This window comes from Vicugna pacos, chromosome 20 (genome assembly GCF_048564905.1).
Source record: "Vicugna pacos chromosome 20, VicPac4, whole genome shotgun sequence".
NCBI classification, from domain to species: domain Eukaryota; kingdom Metazoa; phylum Chordata; class Mammalia; order Artiodactyla; family Camelidae; genus Vicugna; species Vicugna pacos.
This window is the reverse complement of record NC_133006.1, coordinates 21,443,499-21,457,654: the sequence shown is the minus strand read 5'-3', so window position 1 is coordinate 21,457,654 and position 14,156 is coordinate 21,443,499. Positions and strand designations below refer to the sequence as shown.

At 56.3% G+C, this 14,156-nt stretch overlaps 1 protein-coding gene across 1 annotated transcript in view; it reads right to left on the bottom strand.

Annotated features, from left to right (window-relative positions):
* Nucleotides 1-1,784: 1,784 nt before the first annotated feature.
* Nucleotides 1,785-14,156, bottom strand: part of SPDEF (SAM pointed domain containing ETS transcription factor) — a 39,038-nt gene continuing 26,666 nt past the window's right edge. The window contains exons 5-9 of the mRNA XM_006202094.4: nucleotides 8,219-8,683; nucleotides 5,996-6,193; nucleotides 4,532-4,579; nucleotides 4,274-4,420; nucleotides 1,785-2,462 (exon numbers count right to left, since the gene is read on the bottom strand). Of these exons, the coding sequence (XP_006202156.2) occupies nucleotides 2,284-2,462; nucleotides 4,274-4,420; nucleotides 4,532-4,579; nucleotides 5,996-6,193; nucleotides 8,219-8,683 (1,037 nt within the window). The 3' untranslated portion in view covers nucleotides 1,785-2,283. The remainder of the gene's footprint in view (nucleotides 2,463-4,273; nucleotides 4,421-4,531; nucleotides 4,580-5,995; nucleotides 6,194-8,218; nucleotides 8,684-14,156) is intronic.

Sequence of the window (14,156 nt, the reverse complement as noted above, 5' to 3'; positions counted from 1 at the left end):
GCCAAATAGAGGACTCTTCAAATAAAGACAGAAGTTTCCCTTGTCTTATTTGAGTAGGCTGTTCCATATGGTTGTGTGGTGCCCTGGAGGTGGGCTCCCCTGAAGGGGATCAGGGAGTGCCTAGGCTAGATGGGATTCTGCCAGGGAGGTATGCAGAGGGGGAAGAGGAATCCAAAGTTTGCTGCCAGCACATGAGGTGTCACTGGATGGGTGTGCACCTGCCAGGGACGTGTGCCTCTGTGCTTCATGGCAGATCCACACGGCAGGGAGCTGCCCCACCCAGCCTCCCACAGCTCCCCTTTCTGGAGCCGCTCCAGCTCTCCACTCCTAGCCCCTAATCCTCATCACCACCTCCCTCCCAGCTCTAGCCTGTGATCTGAGGCCTCTCCAGGCCCAGGCCCAGCTGGAGACATCAAAGTAGGTGACTCCAGGGACTCAGCTGGGGCCAGGGTGGGCAGCTTGGAGACAAAACCAGTTCAGCAGAGCTGATCTGGGTTCTGGCCAGGGTCCCAGTCTGCCCCCTCCCTGGGGGTGGGCAGACAGCAGGGGCCCAGCAAGGCACCAGCCTAGGGCAGGCCCCCTCCTCCTACCCGTACATTCCCAGCTGACAGATGCCAAGGTGCTGTTTGCTCACTGCCAGGAGTAAACTTTCTTCTGGAGACAATAAAATTGCTGAGGGCAGAAGGTGCAGTATGGGGCAGCATTTAACCCTTAGTGGTCTGGGTGGCATTGCTGGCTCCCCGTCCTGTCTCCAGGAAGCCTGTCATCAGAAGCTAAGGATTACAGAGGCTAAGGACGCTGATGAAGCAGGAGGCCTGGAGGGGCAGAGAGAGCCCTGTCCTTGTGGGTTCAGTTCCTATTTCTGCCACTGATTGGCTGTGTGGCTGTGAGCAAGTGATTTAACTGCTCTGAGCCTCAGTTGCCAAATTTGGAGGAGGAGAGCTTTTATCTCATAGTTTTGTTGGGAAAGTTAATGACAAAAAAGCAGTGGAAGCACCCAGTGGAAGCAGTGGAGGTGGTGGAAGCGCCCAGCACCTAGTCGGCCCTCAGGACAGGTGAGCTGGATGAACACATGTGAGGGAGCACAAGGAAACAGTGAGTTGCTTTGCCCAGGGGAGGGGCCAGTAGGTTCCGTCTTCCCCAGCGCACAAACACTTTGACCCACACCCTTTTCCCATCGTGAGCTCTCGCCCCTCACTTCCCACTCATGGGGCTCACAGCCCCAGGGGCACTGATGAAGTCTGTGGTTTCCCTCAAGACAGAGAAATTGCCCACAAGCCAGCCTCTCTCCCACACTGCTCGTTGCAGAGCCACTATCCCAGGAGGGGCACTGAAGCACCCCCCTCCCTTCCAAGGCCCTGCAGCCCCATCCCAGACCCCCCCTCAGCTGGCCAAGCAGAGATCAGGGCTGTGGGCCCCCTCTCAGGAGGGTCAGCCCCTGGCCCACCCCAGGGGAAAGTCCTGATCCTCAGCAGAGCCAGGTGGGAAGGATGCCACCTTCTCTCCAGTACTACCATAGACCCTCTTCAGCTCCAGCCCACGCCCCTCCTTTCAGCCCACACCAGGGTCAGGGGAGGGTCATCCCAGCCCTTTATTGGCCTTGAGGACTCACCGTCTCTCTCCCACAGCATCTACCAATCAATTATCCCTTTCCTTTTAGGCTCGCTTCAATGTCGTCTCCCTCAAGCAGCCTCCTTTGACCACCCCAGGCCCCTGTGACCACAGCCACTTCGAGCACTGATGGCCTCCGGGCGTGCCACACACTTCAGGACACTGGGGCCATGTCAGTTCTCTAGTATCTTTATTATCCATTCCCAGGGTACCTCTGGCTTCCCAGCTTAAGGGTGCAGACATCCCCTGGCTCCATGCCAGACGGGTGCAGAATGGGTGGCAGAGAGCACTGGACTGCTAGAGGCCTTGGCCAAGTCACTGCCATTCTGTCAACTCTGCTCTGGAAATTCTGGGGTCAGAGGCTGAGGTGGAAGGAGAGCCTTCCCTGGGGAGCTGTGAACACTGAGGGCAGCCCTGGCTCCCTCCATCCTCTGGTGGACTGGGTACAGGAGCAGTCAGGCCTGAGGAGGAAGCACCCCACCCTGGGAGTCCCTCAGGCCCCAGAGAACTCACTTATACCCCTGGGAGCTGTGGACCATCCCCTGCCTGACCTTGAACCCTGGATGCCAGCAGACCGCCCTCTCCCCTGGCTCAGGGTCTGGCCCAGGCAGGGCAGGCAGGAGGGAGGTCTGGTGAGGGTGAGTTTCAGGCCTCGGGCCTGGACCACAGCCCTCAGATGGGGTGCACAAACTGATAGACCAGGCGCTGGGAGATGTCCGGCTTCCGGATGATGCCCTTCTTGTAATACTGGCGGATGGAGCGGCTCAGCTTGTCGTAGTTCATGGCAGGACGGTTCTTGCGGATACCCCAGAGCCGGGCCACCTGGGCGGAGTCCTCAATTTTGAAGATGCCTAGGGGGAGCAGGAGGGCCCAGAGAGAGCCAGTGGCCCAAGGTGGGGCAGCAGGAGGGAGAAAGACCAAGACCAGCAGGTCAGTCTCTCGAAGAGCCATGGAGCCTGAGTTGGCCTGAGGCCGGGGCCAGGTGGTGGGACCACGGTACGTTTTCCCATGGTTGTGGGGAAGGTGAAAGAAATGTGCCCAAAGAGTGCCACAGGGCCCAGAAAATGGAAAATACATCCATGGCATCACAAGGGTCCACGGTGAGCCTGTGTACATTGGTGGGTTACTTGGTGCCCTAAGGGCCCGGCTCTTCCCTGCCTCAGCTCCTCAGTGTGGGCTCTTCACACCCTACGCAGAAGCCCTGCAGGGCTCCGGGCTGTGGACACGGCTCCTTTGGCTAGGTCATCCCTGCCCACCCCACCACCTTCACCTTTGTAGTACCTGAGCCTGAAAGACCTCTTTGCCATTCAGATACTTCAGCCCACACAGCCCTTTCTGGCAGGATTAATTCATAGGAGATGGAGGACAGAGTGGATTTGGAGCCAGGCTGACCTGGGTGGGAATCCTGGCTCTGCCATTTTTCTACCTTCAGAAGTTATCTGAGGCCCCTTTGTCTTGTCAGTAAGAGAGCATTGTACTGACCGTCACATTGTTGAGTGGTTACAGAAAGTGCTTAGAGCTATTGTGTCTTCTTTAATAGCCCGAGTTCTTATTCTAATCCTCCTGGCAAAGCCCAGGTCAGCACAGCCCCCTCCAGGCTGACTTCCCAGACCATCTCACCCTCCCTGATCTCCCTTCCCTCTATCATGGGACCATCTCCCTGGAGGACCAGTTCACTCTAAGTCTCAACCACACACACAGGATCACCACATCTTGCACAGGAACATCTCCTCCACCCACCCTGACCCCTTCTAGTGCTCTATACTCAGCCCCAGAGTCAGTCCACTGTGGACCTGCACACAGCTGCCCCCACAGATGGGGTGCCGCTGAGTTCTCCCTACCCCCTGGGAACACTGTAATTCTCTGTAAATGTCAGCAGAACAAGTGTGGAACCAGAGGAGGTGCTCAATGAAGATCTGTCAGATGAATAAATCTAGTCCATTTTGCAGATAAAAAGACTGGGTCCAGGCATGCACAGCTACTAATGGCAGGATGAGGCCTAGAACCCAGGTTTCTTAGCTCTGAGTCTTTTCCAAAACACACACCCACCCACCATCCAGTCCTGAGCTGTCCAATGTGGTAGCCACTAACCACATGTGGCTCTTAAGCCCTTGAAATGTGGCCAGTCCCAACTGAGACGTGCTATAAGCATAAAATAAATGCCAGACTTTGAAGGCTTAGTAAAATAGCTCATTAATAATTTTATATTGATTATACGAAATTATACTAATTTATAAAATGGATTAAATAAAAGCATTATTAAAATTAAATTCATCTGTTTAAAAATATTTTTAATTGTGGCTGCTCAAAACTCTATCGCCCATGTGGCTCGCACTGTATGTCTCACTGGACACCACGTCTCCACAGTGAAGCTATGATGTTTTGAGGGTAAAGACTGTGTCCCATTCTTAGCACAGTTTTAAGCCCCTGCTATGTCCCAGGCACTGTGTGGCGCTGGGGACCCTCAACAGGCAGAGCCCAGCCAGGGGACAGATGTGGACACAGATGGCACGCAGATCTGGGCAGGTCCAATGAATGCATGTGAGCATTCAGGGCAAAGGTAGGGCAGGTCCACCTCCCTGCCCCGCCCCCAACCCCTCCTGTGCCCAATGCCTGGTGGGACCACAGCCTCCAGCCGCCTCCTTCCCCACCCACCGCTCACCCTTCTCCTTGTTCAGCCAACGGATGAAGCGGCCGTAGCTGTGGGGCTTCAGCAGCAGTTCCTTAAGAAACTGCCACAGGTGGATGGGCTGCCCGGAGCAGGATGAGTCAACCTCGCTGTCAGTCCAGCTCTCCTCGCTGGTCGAGGCTGGGTAGCCAGGAAGGGTGGCGGTGAGTGGGGAGCCCCTCTCTTCAGCGGCCACCCCTCCTCACCCCCAGACCCAGAGCCCCGGCCACCTCCCCACCCTGCCCGGCTCACCACAGTAGTGAATCGCCCCCGGGGAGGTCCTCTCTTTCATCCAGGCCGCTGTGGGACAAGGAGAGGAAGCTGGGGACTCAATGAGACCCCAAGGGATGAGGAGGGCATTTAGGTGGGACTATGGGGCCGTAGATGCCCCCCTGTGGCTCCCTCCCTCCTGACAATGTGGGAAGAGAAGCTGTTTACAGAACTGCTTCCTGCAAGAAAATTTAGGATTTCAGAGCTAAGTGGGGCCTTAGAGGCCCTGCATGCAGCCTCTTGTTCAGAGAGGAGAACAGAAGTCGAACCTTGCCCTGCCTTCCTTTTGTCACCTGTGAAATGGGACTGGGACAGCCTCTCACAGGTCTTACAAGGATGCAGAATGATGACGTCGGCACCCTGCCTTGCTCAGTGCCCAGCATAATAAAAATGCTCCCTGCCCTCCAGCCGCCAAGCCCTCCAAACACTTCCTTCCATCCCCTCCTGTTCTCCACCTGGCCCCCTCCCCAGACCAAGTAGTAGGGGGGCATGGAGGCAAATAGGCTCTGCCCACATCACCACTCAGCTCTCAGCCTGGCACTGTCCACTGTCCTTGCCAGCCCCTGGCAAGGGGCCTGGATTGGGGTAGGATATTGGTCTGACTGGGCCATGAGAGTGGGATCTGTCCTCGTATTCATCCTGACCCCGAGGGGCAGGGCCCTTGACTCATCAAGCAAGGACTGAGTCCTCCAAAGCCCATGGCTCTGTGCAGGGCACACTGGGCACCCAATGAGACTGAGAAGATGTAAATATGAAGGGGTTGGCATGCAGCCATCAAAAATAGGGCAGCTATGTATACACTAGTGGAGAACAAGATCCAAGATACACTGTTAAGTACAGAACGGTGATACTCTGTACTCTTCCTGTTAGAAAAAGGTAGAGGTCACACTTACACTTGCTTGTATATGCATAGACTTTCCTTGGCAAGGTACCCAAGAAACTGGCAACAGTGGTTGCCTCTAGGGAGGGGGATTGGAGGGCTGGAGGTCAGTGGGAGGGAGGATCGCTCCTCATGCTGTACTGTTTTTCACAATTTTTTAAAAATCCTGTACATTTGTTACCTCATTAATTCTTTAATGAAAGACCACACAAAACAAACACAAAAAATTTAAAAGAACAAAGAAACAGGACTTCAGAGCATCCATGGTCTCTGTCAGCTCTGATGTCCCATGTCCTCACAGTCTAACTTCTACCTTTTAACTCCCCATGTGTGCCGTCCTACGCTCTGCGGCCTTGACTAGGGTGGGAAGTGGGTTGGGGCTTGTGAGTTCCTCCAGGATCCAGAGGGCAGTTGTATTGGGGGCTGGGATTCAGAACAGAGCCCAGACTGAGACAAGGGGCTGCTTCTTCAGTGGACTCCGGGGAAGGAACCCTGGCCTCATCATTCCCCACTATGTCTCTAGCCTGGAGCCCTGGAGGGGCTGCTCCCCCCACGCCATGTCCCACCTGATTTCCAGATGTCCAGATGGGCGTGCAGCACGTCCCCACCCAGGGGTGAGCGCTGACGAAACTGCTCCTCCGACATGGCACACAGCTCCTTGCCACCCAGCTCCTGGAAGGCCTTGCCCACGGGGGGCAGCCGGTACTGGTGCTCCGTCCACAGGAGCCACTTCTGCACGTTGCCAGGGCTCCAGTCCACAGGGTCTGGGCAAGAGACACTCCTTCAGCTCCAGAGCTGCTTGGCACCACCCCAAACATGGCTCACTCTACTCTGACCCACTCTAACTGGTGGCCTGGGACCATGCACTCCTTTGGTGGGGCCAGGCCAGGCCAGATAGGGCCTTCAGGGGCCCTGTGGAGAGGATATCCAAGAAGAGAGGCGGGGAGAGAGGAAGGACCAGCAAGCATTGCTCATTTTACCCCTACCCTCCTCTTACCTGGACTTCAGGTGTCCCAGACCCCTCTAGCCCCTCCAAAGAGCCTTTTGAGGAGCCCCAGCCCTGGAAGGGACAGTGACATTGAGTCAAAAACACCTAAGCTTCTCTCCCAGATGTGTCTTGCCTTCCTTGAACCCCTCAAGGAACTATACAAAAACCCAACCAGGAATTAGTCCTACAAAGTTCAACCCCACCCAACACTTTATTTTACAGATGAGGAAACTGGACACATAGAGTTCCATCCCTTTGTCCAGCACCTAACGAAGGGCTGGGGCCTGGTACTGCTCAGTGCATGTGCACTGAATGGATAAATGGCAGGGCCCAGGGTGGTCACGGGGCAGAGGCCGGGAGGGGAGTCACTGGTGAGGTCCTAGATGTCTCCTTGGGGAGCTGCTCTGGGGTGAGCCCATGGGCACAGACACAATGGGGCCTCCAAGTGAACACTGTGGTCTAAGCTGGTGCCCAGGCTGGGTGACCTCCAGGCTGGGCTGCCCCCACTTAATAAACCCATTTTCCTCCTCAGGGTCAAAGCAATTTGTTTCTGTCCCCATTGTTCAGTGGGCAGGGCCCTGCCCCGCTCGATGTGGGAGCAGAGGCACCGTGGGAAAACCTCTCAGGGCGGGGACTGGCTTGGGCACTGAGCAACTGGAGGACTGGGGCATGGGCGGGAGCTACCTCAAGAGGGGACACCAGCTGGGACTTTGCGGAGGAGGTGCTGGACCCGAGGGACGCCCAAAGACCCTTCCTGTGTGGGATGCTCAAATGCCAAGGAGATGGGTCAGGCCTGCCCAAAGCTAGAGAGATGATGGAGAGACAGGGGACAGGAGGCCAGGAGCCCCTCGTCCAGCTCCCTAACCACACTTCCCAGGCCCTGGCAACCTGTGCTCCTGATGTGACCACCACAGCCCTCGCCCCCACTGGACCAATGACTCTCTAGGCTATTTATTTATGATCTGTTTCGTCACCATAATGTCAGCTTCATAAACAAAGGGGCTTTTGTGTTGTGTTCATACTCAATTCCCCAATGCCAGGACAGGGCCTGACGTATTAAGTTATTGTTCAGGCATCTCTTATGTACAAGGTACCACCCTAGGAGCTGGGGATGCAGCAGTGAACAAAACAAATGAAAATCCCTGCCCTTGGGGCTTGTACATTCCTTTGAGAGAGACAGATAGTAAATAAGACCAATAAATAAAACATGCAGCATATCAGGCGGTGGGTGCTACGGGAGAAATAAAACAGGTTGGAGGAATAAGGGGTGGAGGTATGGGCAGCAGGTTCAATAGAGGGGTCAGGAAAGGCCTCATCAAGATGTGCCATTTGAGCCAAGACCTAAAGGAGGTGAGGGGTGAGCCAAGCAGATATTTGGAGGAAGAGTGTTCTGAGTTTAGGAACCAACAGGTGCAAAGGTCCTGAGGTGTAAGCGTTGTGGGAAGAGCAATAAGGCAGTTGTGGTGGAAGCAGAGTGAATGAGGGGAGAACGGAGACAAGTCTGAGAGGAGATGGTGGGCCAGATGGTGTAGAGCTTGAATTTACTCCATCCAGTACCTACCAACTGGGGACACTGGGCTGGTGCATCTGGAGCACAGAGAGGGTGGGAAACCTTCCAGCCCAGGCTCCTAGCTGCTGTGTGTTACGGGCTGACTGTATGTGTCAAAGAACCGGCATCCCTGGGGCTGCCTGTGGTTAGGCCAGGGGTGACCTGAGTGCACCAGGTGGTGCCCCTGTTCCTCCCAGTGACTTCAGCTGACCCAGGCCCCCCTTACAGTGGTGAGTGTGAGGAAGGGCTCACCTGCCGTGATGTTGAGCAGCTTGCAGGCTGTCTCGATGTCCTTGAGCACCTCACCCACCACCATGGACTGCACCTGCTCCAGTGAGTGCTCCTCCAGGGTCAGCCCGCCTGGCGTCAAGTCCAGGCTGCTCCCCGGGGCTTGGCTGTCGATGACTGGGCACTGCTCAGGCTCATCAGTTGGCTCCTCCCGAGTGCTGCCTCCAGGGCCCTTGGCCGCCCAGCTGCTGTCCTCGGGGTACAGCATGTCGAAGTAGGAGAGGTAGAAGGTGGACAGGCCCTGCTCAGGCGTGGCAGGTGGGCTGGGGCTCCAGTCCCGTCTCTCAGGCCCTGCCGCCCCCACCGCCCCCTTCTCCAGGCCTGCCCGCAACACAGTGTCAGGGGGCAGCAGGAGGCGGCTGGGGGAGACACTGCTCAGGCCCGGGCTGGTGCTGCCCATGCCGCTGCTGCTCGGGCTGGCGGCTGCGTCTACAGAAATCAAAAAGGAAGGAAATTCAGGTTCTGGCTGCTTCCCCATCCCCATGGGGGCCGCTAAGCTGGTTACAGAGATGAGGAGCCCAGTGGGCAGTGGCTGGGCCTGGGAGAGACTTGGGGCTTCCGGGTCACTGGGCAGCAAGGACAGGGCTGGGGCAGACAGGCGTTCTTGGCTGGGAAAGGCAATGAGGTGGGAGTCAGGGTAGGACTCTAAACAAACCCCTCCCAGCCAGGTCAGCTGGGAGCAGCAAATCTTTACACAGGTAGGGTGCTTAAAACAACCTTCTGAATTCTTGACTTCATTCCATCCTCACAAGGGAAGGCATGATGAGTCCCATTTGGCAGATGAGCAAACTGAGGCCTGGACAAGGAGTCTTTAATGTCCAGCCCTCTGTTGCTGGGCCAGCCCACTCCCAGATCCCAGTCCACTGTCCCATGGAGGAAGTTCCTTCTGAGAGCTAATCTGAATCTTTCCTGTTGTAGCAAAGCTTGTTTTCCTTTATTCTGCCCTCAAAAGGGGTAGGGAAGGGAGAAGGTCACCATCATCTTCACCAGCCAGGTGAAGAAAGAAAGGAGCCACTGAGGGGTGTGACAAGGTAGAACCCCCTCACCCACTTCCCCACCCACAGGGCCATTTAGGGAGTGTGAATACATTCCCAGCCTAACGCTGCTGAGGTGGTCACCGAGCAACAAGGCACAGGTGTGCTTGGTCCCGCCTCCACTCAGGGCTGGGTTCCTGGTACCCTCCTGGCCTCATCCTCCCCTGAAAGGTGCTGCCTTGGGCCCCTCCCCACTCCCAGGGCCCTCTCCTCTCCCCTCACGCCTTAGAGGAACTCACAACTCCCACCCGAGGTGCCCATGTGCAGACCTACGGGCCTGCTTTCCCCATGGCCACAGGGGTCGCGAAAAGGCCCAGCCAGGCTCTGGGGGCCGAACAAGGCCCTCAGCACGTCAGACCCCACTCCTCCTTGATGCCCTAAGTCCCCACAAGAGGCACCATTTGGCCTCAACACGAGGACCTAGAGGCCTCCCTCCCCATTGGTCCCAGGCTCTGCTTCCTCCCCCCACCCCCACCGGCCCTTTTCTCTGAGCTCCAGACTGGAGTACGAGGTTTGGATGGGGCAGGAGACTTGAGACATGTACATGCAGCAAACACCAGGGGTTCTGGGATAGCTCCGTGGTTGGTGGGCTCAAGACTCAAGAATAAATTAGGACAGAGGTGGAAGATTACCAACAAACATGTGCTCCTATAATACAGGGGACCACGCAGAAAAAAGGCAAGGATTGGATAAACCTGTTGAGGGCAAGTTGATGTGCATCCTTCCCTGGGGGTTTTAATATTTTAAACAGTTTTCTCAAAATGTGATGCCCAGACCAGTAGCATTAGCACCACCTAGGAACTTGTGAGGAACTCAAATTCTCAGGCCCACTTCATCAGAGCTACTGAATCAGAAGCTCAGGGCAGGGGCACGTGCGGGGGGTGGGGAGGAAGGTGCAGCCTCGCGTTTCAGCAGGCCCTTGAGGTGATTCTGTTGGGTGTTCAAGTTTGAGAATCGCTGCTTTGAAGGCATCTGGCCAGGAAGAGGGAAGGCTTTAATGGAAGGGCTGCTGGACTCCCTAGTGGTGGAATTTACTGTGCTCTGTCAGATAGTGGGGTGTGGGCTCCCTGGCCCTTCTCCAGTCACCTTGTAAGACTGACCCGCAGCGTCCTTTGCCCTGCAGGTGGGTCAGAAAAAGAAACTGGAAGATTCTGACTTCTCTAGGGCTGCAGTTAGTGCAACTTCATACAACTCAGAAAATGACACCCTCTTCTTTCTGGATAGCATAGTTTGGTGAATGGAGCCCAAGTGGAACTCCAGCTCCCTTGTGTCCCCTCTCTGGTGCAGTGCCCAACCTTCTGCACTTTACGTGGCAGCCCTGCAGTTTCCTTAGGTGAAGAGAACGCCAGCAAGAGAAAAAGGTGTCCTCTTTCATTTCATGTCTCCCTTTCAAGGGCTCCTTTAAGTGACAAGGAAGGAAAGGTCAGGGTGGGGTGGGCAGGGATGGAGGGGGTGCAGGGTGGCGGGGGACAGAGGGCAGGCCTGGAATCATTTCAAGTCCTTCTGTGCAAACACATGTGTGTGCTGTGGGCCCACATTATTTACCCAGGCAGAGCCAACAGCCTGCTCTGCCCCTGGTTCCCCATCCCAGCCTGGGCCCACGCCCTACCCTCCAGGTGGCCCCACCCCTGGAGAGCCCCTCTCTCCACCCCACCCCTCCTTCATCATCCTCTGCCTGCCTCCCGCCCCATCCATGTCCCCAGAACTCCCCAGCCTGCCACGTTAGGACAATCTTTGCCAACACCTTGGGCTGTGTGCCAAGGAGACAGAACCTTTTCCAAGAGGCAGGAGAACTTGCTTCCCTCGTGGCCCTCCTGTTTGCTTGGCCTCAGCCATAGGTAGGATGGGAAGCAACTGCTATGTTTCTGGGCACCGTGGCATGAGGGGTCAGTGAGGATGAATGGGCAGGGCAGGTGGCAACATTTGCCAGGCTGGGATGTGATGACACATCCCTGACACATTTGTCGAGTGAGCTTCGAAGCCCTGGCCACCATCCCCCTCCCCGGGCGAAAGGCAGCTCAGGCCTTAGGCTCATTCCTGCGTTGTAGAGGGAAGTTATGATGCACAGAGCTAAGGGACTCAAATCCTGGTCTTTCGGTTCCTGGCCAGGGGCTCCTTCACCAGCAGAGACTCCCTCCTCCACACCCTACATTCCAGTTCCCTGTCACCTTGCTCCTAAATGCCAAGGAACCTGCTCTCAGCCAAGGCTTGGTCCCAGCTCCAACACCTCCCTGGTGAAAAAGAAGTTAATGATTAACGGCGCAGCAGGAGGAAAGAGCCAATTGCCTGCAGGTGGGGAGGTGGTGCGGAAGGCTCAGACTGAGCAGCCCAGTCTAGGGAGACCTTGGTTTACTGGTCAGGGAGCCAGGGGCTGGCATGCCTGGCCTGCAACTCTGGCTCCTCCTCCAGGCCCTAGGGCCGGACTCTGGAGGGGAGACAATGTACCTCCTCTGCCTGGAGCGTTCATATAGGTAATCCCTCCACTACCCACAGCCTGTGTGACTGGGACTCAAGAGCCACATTTTATAGATGTGGCCAGTGCAGCTCAGAGAGATTATGCAGCTTGCCCGAGGTCCCCAGCTGGCCAAGTGCGGACTCTCCTCATTGCACCACATTCCCTCTGAGGCTCCTGCTCTGGCTGACCCCTTCTTCCCAGGGTCCTGTCCACCTCCTGATTGGGCAGCTTGGCCTTCCAAAGTCCATTTCTGCCTCCTGGCTGCTCATTCCGCTGCACTGTCAAGATCATTTCCCTCCAAGACCCTTTCATCAGGCACCCTGGTGCTCAAGAACCTCCCATGGCTCCCCATTTTCTGCCACACCTGATCCCAATGGCTGGTGCCTCTGAGCCACCTCCTACTCAGCCCAGATAATCAGAGCTGGAAGTGACCATATACCATGTGATTGTTTTATAGATGAGGACAATGAAGCACAGAGGGGGAAACAGGTATTTTTCACTGGTTAGGGGCAGGGTCTGGATGAGAACCAGAGATCAACTTGGTGACCACATATGCAGGCTCTAATGAGAACAGTGTTTCTCCCTGGCCGCTGTGCTGTGGGCAGGGCATGGCTATTTTCTCTTGTTTTGTTGTCCCCCTGCTGACGATGACCCTTCCTTTTCAACAAAGTTCAGCCTAAAGCCCTCCTCCCCCAGGAAACCCTCCCCAACAGCTCCCTCCCCTGACTTTCCAGCTCTCCCCATCTGTGCCAGGCAATGATTATCATGGGTGATTGTCTACTCATGGGAACACATGGGCACTGGGAAAATGAGGCTCAGGAAGTGGCAGGGACATGCCCATAGTCACACGGCAGAGCCAAGACCAGACTAGAGGGCTGCTGACCCTCAGGTCACCACACCATAGGCCTAGGGTCCTGCGACAAGCCTGGTATTTGCCAGTTCCAGGTCCCAAGGGGCTGCCTGTCTCCTGAGCGATGCCTCCAGCTTCCAAACCTCGAACTGATCTTTTCTGAATTAAGCCACGTGTCTGGATTAAGGCTCAGCGTGTCCTGGCTCCCTCTTGCCCCAGAGGCACTGGCTCTGACTCCAGACAAAGAAATTTGGTAACAGCTGGTGGAGGCCAAGGCCCAGAGATGGGGCCAGATTCACAGGGTGGCAGCCAGAGGGATTAGCCACCTCGGGCCCCTTCTCTCAGCACCTCCCTTTCCCCCAGGAAGGCAGAACAAGGAGGGCAGAGGGACCCAAAGTTAGAGATTTCCAGCAGCTATTTCCTGCCCTTTGGGGCCCGGAATGTATTCCCGCAACTCCCCTGCCTCCCAGGTTCTCACTCTCACCCCCATGTGCAAAAATGCCCAGGTATCTCCTGAAGCCCCCACCCTGGGGAAATGGAGCTACCAGGAGGTCTTTACTAAGGCCCTGGTCTGTCATGGTGTTGGAGCCTGTCTCCCACATCCTGCTTAGGCCAGGCTCCCAGATCTCACCCCCAGGAGGTTGTGGGTGGGATAAATGTGCCTGAGCCCCCACCTCAATCCTGAGACAACCTTGTGAGAAGAGCACTGAGGAGGAGTGGATGGGGCGAGCATGTGGCAGAGCCTGCCATTCGGCCAGAGTCGGCCTCCTCCACCAATTGGGAGCAGACCTTCTCCAGTTTCACCTCTGCAGCCCACTGCCCCAGCTGTCAGTCCTTCCTTCCCTCCATCCAAGTGTCTGGACCCGCATTAATGGGTCAGAATCAGGGAGCTTTAGGGGTGTGACCAAGATCTGGCCAGGAGCCATGCAGAGTGGGCAGGGGCCACATGGGCCTGTCCCCCCAATTCTGAGTCAGCTGGTCAGCACCTTGGAGAGAAGCTGGGCCTGCCCAGGCCAGTGCCCAGGACTTGCCTGAGCAGCTGTCTGAACACTCTCTGCCTCTGGCCCCAGACTCCCTGCTCCCTTAGACATTCCTTTCCCATACTGCCACTCCTCCTCCAGCCCCTTCCCTTCTCCTTGGATAGCTCCTGCCCTCCCATGAAAACCCAGCTCCGTTGTCCTTTGCCCTGCTCTTCAAGATAGCTGGACCCGCGAAAAGTGCCTGGCCTCCTCCTTACTGCCCACCATTCACTGTCCAGAGAGCTAGCCTCTCCCCACTGGATAGACCACCATCTTGTTCAGGAAGAGGGTCCCAGGCTGGCCACCCAGGGCCACTCCAGCTCTCTCTCAAGCACCCTATTGTAGCCATCCCTAAGCACCTGCTATCCCAGGAGTCTCCAAGGGCAGAGAGAAGGGACGGGGGTGCCTGGGAGTGTCTGAGGGAGGCCTGCCTTGTCCTGGGCTCAGTGTGAGAGGAGCAGGAGGGGTAAGTTTCTTCTAGACACCCAGGCTTTGCCCCACCTCCTCAGATCCCAGACTCATCCAGGCCACTGACCTAACTTTT